Genomic DNA, 7,299 nt, shown 5'->3' with positions numbered 1-7,299 from the left:
CTCCTACGATCCCGTTAAGGCCGCCCTCGTCCACTCCGTCTCTTCACCCAGCTCTTGTGGCCAAAGACTTTTGCAGCTCCAGTGCCCGTGGGCCAGAGGCCGCGGGGACAGGAACGGCCTGGAGCTGCGGGCCGTACCAGAGCCACCCCTTGCCACAGGAGAGGCGAGCGCTGAAGAGCGCGGGCCTGCGAGGCAGAAGGTTTTCCTCGCCTCTCCTCTTGCTCTCGCAGGCCAGCAGAGCAGCTGGCGCCTGTGGCCAGGCCACAGGGGGTCGGCGTTGTCCGGCGCCGCCACCGGCTGCTGGAAAGCGGGCATGGCTGGTCACTCTCTCCCGAGGGTCCCAGTTGCTTCAGCACCTGGGTTCTCCTCCGCCGTTTCGTTCTCCCCAAGGAAAGTCGCACAGACGAGGTGAAGGAACAGGACTGTTTGTTCAGGGCAGAGCCCGTGGGGGCCCTGGCGTCAGCTCTGCACACAGCTCCAGCAGCACAGGCAGCGCAGCCTCCTCCACGCCCTGCGGAGCCGGTCTTGCAGCGGCCGGAATCGGGAGGAAGGATTGCTCTCGGCAGCTCTTAGCTGCAGCAGGGTCTCAGCCGCCAGGTTCGACACGGAGAGGCTGATGTCGTAGGTCATGCCTTGAAGGACTGGAAGAGTGAGGGACAGAGCCCAGGTCAGATCAGGCAGAGCGCGGATCGGCGGGGAGCCCAGGAACCCCTCCTGTCAGGGCCACCCGCCCAGCTCTTCCCACGGCCAGGAGGGAGCCGCCGGAAGGTGCTGGCCACAAAGACCCCACGTGCCCCTGAAATCTCTGCCTGCTCTGCCCGTGCCGCTCGTCGTCCGCGCAGGCAGCAGAGCCCTGCCCAGACAGGGCTCCCATCTCCCTGCCCGGGGTCTTTTTTCCTCCCTGCCAGCCCCTGCTGCCGCCCCGCTGCCCTCACTCACCCTTGGAGATGACGTGGAGTTCTTCCCGCTGCCCCCTGCCACGGTGTCCGAGGAGCCCTAGGAACACCCAGCCCGTCACAAACCCCGCTGGCCCCAGCAGCACGGCTGCCCCCCGCCAGCCCAGCCACCCGCTTCCCTCCCCTTGGCAGGGCTGAGCCCAGGGCCTTCCCCGAGCGTGACGCCCAAGGGCAGGGGTGGGAGAGGGCAGCAGGGCGACCCGTGGGGGCCCTGGCCCCGCACCGGCTGCTCGGGGCTCTGCAGCTGCAGGGCCGATTGCTGCTGCCGGTGCAGCGGGCGGGGCTGGGGCCGAGCTGCAGTGGGGCAGGGAGGGACCCCGGGGGGTCGTGGCTCACCCATGAACCTGACGGCCGCCTCTCGCACGGACTCCTGTGGGCTCAGCAGGTACGGCAGGGACTGGTGCAGGTACTCGCCTGCTCTGCCGCTGTACTCTGCCAGCTGGAGAGAGGACGAGGGGATGGAGGGAAGGGTTGGTGCCGTGTCCCCCTTGGCGGGCAGTCCCTGCCCCCAGGACTGGCCTCCCCTGCCGGGACACACACGCCCCCCGGCCAGCAGCCAGCTGGTGCCGGGCTTTGGAGGAGGCAGGGGGCTGGGTGCTCCCCGGGGATCCACGGTGCCACCCTCTGCCAAAGCCCAGCTGGGCCAGGGCTCTGTTGGCACCCCCGGGCTCAGGGAGGGAGAGGAGTCTGGAGACGAGCCCGCGGGGAGGGAGCGTGTGGGGTGCAGGCTGGCGGCGATGGGCTGCAGCCGTGGGCAGGGGCACAGCTGCCAGCCCCGCACACCGGGCATTGGGGGCAGGGGGCTCGCACAGGCCGCATCTGGGGCTTCGCGGCCATCCTTACCAGGTACTCGCCCACGGCCCCTGTCTGCTCCGTCTCCAACAGCAGCGCGAGCTTCCGCTTCCTGAGGAACTCGGCAGCTTCACGCAGGGCTTCCCGAGAGGCCTGCAGAGCAGCAGAGACGGGGAGATGGCACCGCTGCCCAGGGCACGGACCTGCGTCCCCTGCACCCGTGCCAGGCTCGGGGCCTTTCCTGGCCCCTGCCGGGAAGAGGCAGCAGCTGGGGAACGCGTCCGCCAGCGGGTTCGGTGCCCGGGCGGAGGAGTGGGGCAGCCCCCAGCTCGGGCACCTGGGGCAGCCGGGGCAGCGGGACAGGGGTCCCCCAGAGCTGCTGCTCTGTGGCCAAGGGCAGGGGGAGGCTGGAGCGCTGCGGTCCGAGAGGCACCAGGGCAGGAGGCGGCGGAGCCACCTCCCGGAGGTGGAGCTGCAAAAGTCTTTGGACATGTGGAGGTCGGAAATCCTCACCTCTGCCACGTGCTTATTCTCGTTGTGCAAGTGGAAGAAGAGCGGGAGCAGGCTCCCGACCACATGCCTTTTCAGTGGCTTTCTTCCGCCTTTCACTACAAGTGCCATCACCTCTTGGAAGAGGCAAATGGAGAGCAGCTGCACATGGTTGCCTTCCTGGTGGAAAGGAAGAGGGCAAGACCTCAGCACGGGATGCTGCAGGCCCGCCTGGGCACGGCTCTGAAGATCCGCAGGGCACAATGTGTCCGGGCAGCCGCCAGCCCCCGTGGTGGGGTCACAAAGCCTTACGTGGTCAAAGAGCAGCCGGAGCGTGAGAGCAAGCTGCAGAATGGTGGGGCTGGCAGGTAGGCAGCGTTTGGCCGGGAGCACCTTGCTGAAAACAGAGAGGGTCATCCCGACCACCTCGGCATCTGCATCCTGCAGCAGCTGAACGAGCCTTCGCAGCAGGTGGTGCTTCACTTTGAGGGCCTGTGTGGAACACGACGCCGTAGTGTGAAGCCCTGAAAGGCTGCGTTGCCCAAACTGCTCTGGCGGCTCAACGCCACGCTGCCCAGAAGCCCGATGCCTGCCCCGAAGGACTTGGGCCAGTGCACGGGGAGGCAGGGGCGCTGGGAGCAGCTGCCACAGGTCCCGAAGCCCAGCCAAGTCCCAGCTACGGTGCTACCCAGCCCCCCTTCCGCAGCCCCACGTGCCAGCACGGCTTCAGCTGGCTGCCCCCCTTCTCACCATCGAGGGTGTCTTGCAGAGCACGAGGAGGACTCTGAGCACCAGGCGATGCATCTCTCTGCTCTCCCCCTGCAGGAACCTTGGGACGAGCTCCAGCATGCAGTCACCCCATCCCGTGACGTCAGGGCAGGCCAGGAGCTGAAACCCACGGAGCAGTGACAGGCCTGCCGGGCCAGCAGGGCCCCAGCACAGGGCACGGGCACCGTCCCAGGCAGCTGAGCCCGACGGCAGCAGTGGCTGCGCAGAGCCCCTGGGCTCCCTGCCCTGCGCCGCGGGGCACAGGGCGCAGGGCGCTCGCCCACTCCGCTCTGTGCCAGCCCTCGGCAGCCTCTGATTCCTGGGCCTGGGAGGAGCCGTGACGGCAGAGCGAGAGCTGGCACAGAGCGGGCAGAAACACAGGTGGGGACAAGTGTCGCCCCAGCAGCAAGGGGCCAAGGGCACGCGGCGGAGCCCACCCTCTGCCCCAGCCCCTCTGGCTGGGCTCCCCCCGCAGCTGCAGCTCCGAGAGGGCAGAGTGGTGGGAGGCAGCTCAGCGCGGCGGTGCTTGCCATCGGGCTCACCTCGACAAGGAACGCCATGGTGGGGACCTCCCAGCGCAGCTCCTCCCTGCAGAGCGCTTCGACCAGGTGGCACGAGAGCCGGGAGCGTACGCTGCTCGGCAGTCTGCGCATCTCCCTGCAGGGGGAAGGCGGCACCGTGGGCAAACCTCTCCTGGAAGTGACTCACCGAGGCCTGCTCCTTCCCCACCACCCCTTCCCAGGAGAAAGGCAGTGCCCAGCACCAGCAGGACTCATGCCCCCACGCTCTGTCACTGGCCCTCAGCGCCTCCTGCGTTGCCCCGGCAGGATGCCCTCGGTGGGGCTGCCTGCAGACAGGCCCCCTGCTCTCAGCCGTCAGCCCAGGCCCCACCGGAGGGCACGCCGGCGTTTTGGGAGGTGGCTGCTCCTGTGCGCCCACCTCTCCCAGGCTTTTCCAGTATGCTGAGCTATCCCTTGGTGACAAGTCCCTCAGCACCCGTGGGTGCATCCCGTCGGGGCCCACGGATTGATTGCGTGTGTCCCGCTTGCTTAACTGACCCCCAACCCAGTCCTCACCGACCCAGTCAAACTCCTCCTTTCTCCTGACTTCCTCTGGGGCCTCAGGGCTCTGCGGCTCCTGAGGACAGGCTCCAGCAGGATAGACAGAGGCAAAGGAGGCATTCGGTACCTCCGCCTTCTCTGTACCCTCTGTCACCAGGGCACCCGCCTCGCTCAGCAGTGGGCCTGCAGTGCCTCTGGTGTTAGTGTTGTCTGCAGGGTATTTGAAGATGCCCTTTCTGCTGTCCTTGACCTCCATTGCAGGGCTGAAATCCAAGGAGGCCTTAGCTTTCCTAGTTGCCTCCCTACGTCCTCTGACAACAGTCCTACAGTCCTCCCAAGCGGCCATCCCCTCCTTCCAAGATCTACAGACTCTCTTCATCCCCTTGAGTTTGCCCATCAGCTCCGTGACCGAGGGGTTGGATTGGGCGGGGTGCCCTATCTGCAAGGGAGGAATGGCAGGGGGAGTGGGGAGAAGAGGTCTCTCACCTGGCCAGCAGACCCATTGCCCAGTGTCTGGTCTCTGCCTTGAGGAGTGTGTCCCAGCCACGCTTACGTTCCACTTTAAACACCACGTCCTCAAGGTCAAGACAGCAGAGCAGCGTTTTCAGGGTCAGCACTGCAAACCTGTGTGCAGAGCAAAGCCCAGGTCACGCTGGGAGCCTTGGCCGCAGCCCCGGGGCCGTGGGAGGGATGGGAGGACTGGGGTGGAGCACCTGTTGGGGGTGGTGGGAAGGCAGTCTTCCTCCTGGCATTCCCTCCAGAACCTTTCAACCTCCTCTGGCATCTGCTCTGTGCTGAAGAAAATTTGGAAGAGCAGAGCCAGGAAGAGACGGGGGAAATGCTTCTTCAGCCACCCTCGGAAGAAGAGCATTGGCCGGAGGATCTCCCGCAGCACCCTGGTTGCCTGCAGGGAAGAAAACACGCAGAGACAGTGCTCAGTGCCAAGACGTCCCCATGGCAGGGCCCGAGCGTAGGAGGGTGAGGCTCAGGCGCTGCCTGGGGCCACGGGAGACGCAGGGGGAGCACCTGGCCCGGCTGCCCCTCAACCTGCCCCTAAGCCATGTTCCCAGCCCACCACGCGAGGCAGGGGGATGCAGCGGTGGCACAGGCTGGAGAGCTGCCCAGAGAGGCGACCCTGGGGGCGAGCAAAGGCCTGGTCCAGAAACTCACGGCCAGGGCAAAGACGTCGCTGTCGTTCCCATCGGAGGTGGACGTGCTGTGCAGCGGCCAGTCCTCCAGCACGCAGAGCAGCTCCAGCAGCACCTTCTCGGCAGTCACGGTCTCGGACGCCATCGCCCTCCACATGGTCGCAGCAGCTCTGCAAGCCCAGAGCTCCGTGTCAGCGCGGTCTCGGCCACAGCACCGTGGCCCGGGCAACCGCGGGGTCCCAGGCTGGCAGCCAGGGGCAGGTTCTACAGCCTGATGGGCTCTAAAGGTCTAAAAGTGAGCCCTGAGCCCTCGAGGCAGGTGGGCTGCATACGTGTCACACGATGGACTACAGCACAGGAGGGTCACCACCACATCATGGGGGTGCACGCGGGTCAGCTCCAGAAGGGCACCGTCCAGCCTGTGCTCAGCAGCCCCTTCCGTGTTGAACACGAGCCACCAGTAGATGCACCTCACAATTCTCGGCACCTGAAGGAGACATGGCTGAGGGTTGGAGTGCTGCCAGAGCAAACCCTTTCCCCAGCTTCCCCCGAGAAGTGCTTCCCGTCCCACCACCCTCTGCTGGCCTAAGAAGCTGTCAGGTGCCCAGCGGACCTGGGCTTCAAGGGGCACAGGATCCCTGGGGGGGCCACAGGCTACTTACTTGCTGCAAACTGGAGGGGTCGCTTCCCACAAGCACATCCAGCATGGCAGCGGGAACCTCTGCATCGACCGAGTCAGAGTCTGTCATGTGCTTGATGGACGCGATGGTGGTGGCTTCACGCTCAGCGGGCTGGAGGGATTCCCAAAGCATCTGCAGGTGAAGGAAGGGCAGGGAAGAGGAGGATGTCCCCTCAAGTGCTCCAGCGGTGGTGCTGGGCTGACCAGTGAGAGCAGGCCCAGCCCAGGCGAGCACGGCTGTCGGTACCTGTGCTTTCCTGTGGAAGCGGACACGGGTGTCTTCCTGCTCCTGCTCCTCTTCCTCTTCTGGCAGGTCCCGAGTGGGTGGATCTGGCAAAGCCCGAGCACAGGCAGAGCTGAGGGGCTGTGGGAGAGGCTGGAGAAGGGAGCCGAGGGCCCTGCCCTCTGCAGGCAGGGGCAGCCCCAGGACTGGGGCTGGTGGGGACCCCTTCTCTCTGGCTGCAGGTTGGGGCTGGGGCTGCCCATTGGGTGGAGCATGGGCAAAGCGTGGCCGTGGGGAACAGCCCTGCCCCCTCTTTCCCTGCGGATGTCCACAGGGCATGGGATGGGATGGGATGGGATGGCATGGGATGGGATGGGATGGGATGGGATGGGATGGGATGGGATGGGATGGGATGGGATGGGATGGGATGGGATGGGGTCGAGCCGGCTGCAGCCACTAGCCCTGTGGCCCAGCTCAGCCACTCACCAGCCTGCAGAGGTTGCACCTTTTCCTCCTCATCAGGCTGCCATGCTGGGGCAGTGCCAGCACCTTCCTCCTCCTCCTCCTCCAGCCAGGGCATGCTGGGGGATCTCTCTGCCATGCCACTGAGGAGGCCTGGCCTCGAGGGCTCCTGCCACGGGGACGGGAGACGCCTGGGAAAAGTGCCACAGACGTGGGTCGGAAGGGAAGGAGGTGGCTGCGCAGGGGCTCCTCGCAGCCCTGTCCTGTCCCGTCCTCCGGGCAATGTGGGGTGGCTGCGTCACCGCCAGCGCTCATATCCTGGAGGGTGACAATGGGCCTTGTGACACGCTGCCCTGCGCCGTCCAATCCGCAGCGCTCGGATCATGGCGGGTCACAAAGGGCCCTGTGACACGCTGCCACGTGCCCGTGTCCTGGGGTCTCCCTAAGCCCAGCCAACCTGCCCCGCAGTGGCACAGCCCGAAGGAGATCCGCAGGGGCCGGCTAAAGAGGCACCTGGGACCCCTCAACAACCCAAGCAGCAACACCCAGGCGGGAAGCAAAGGGCAGTCCATGGCGGGGAGAGGAGTTGTGGAGACCCCCAGGGACACGTTGTTCAGGGATCTCCACATCTCTGGGCTCTGCCCATGAGCTTTGTCGGCAGCATTAAGGCTTCGGCAGAAGATCCAAAGGGCAAAGGGGTTTCTGGCCACTTTTCCCACCG

At 66.0% G+C, this 7,299-nt stretch overlaps 1 protein-coding gene across 1 annotated transcript; it reads right to left on the bottom strand.

Moving 5' to 3' along the window:
• Window positions 1-459: 459 nt before the first annotated feature.
• On the bottom strand, window positions 460-6,696 carry LOC147412605 (maestro heat-like repeat-containing protein family member 6). Its single transcript, XM_086481186.1, is given in 18 exon segments — window positions 460-641; window positions 940-996; window positions 1,104-1,250; window positions 1,293-1,395; window positions 1,800-1,901; window positions 2,262-2,417; window positions 2,550-2,729; window positions 2,988-3,125; window positions 3,548-3,662; window positions 4,553-4,690; window positions 4,780-4,970; window positions 5,237-5,384; window positions 5,547-5,716; window positions 5,718-5,750; window positions 5,752-5,799; window positions 5,877-6,026; window positions 6,141-6,223; window positions 6,603-6,696. Coding segments are annotated over 18 exon segments (2,235 nt in total).
• Window positions 6,697-7,299: the final 603 nt, after the last annotated feature.

This window comes from Leptosomus discolor, unplaced genomic scaffold (genome assembly GCF_034619465.1).
Source record: "Leptosomus discolor isolate bLepDis1 unplaced genomic scaffold, bLepDis1.hap2 HAP2_SCAFFOLD_157, whole genome shotgun sequence".
NCBI lineage: Eukaryota > Metazoa > Chordata > Aves > Leptosomiformes > Leptosomidae > Leptosomus > Leptosomus discolor.
Note: the sequence above shows the minus strand (reverse complement) of the source record. Positions and strands in the feature narration are given on the sequence as shown.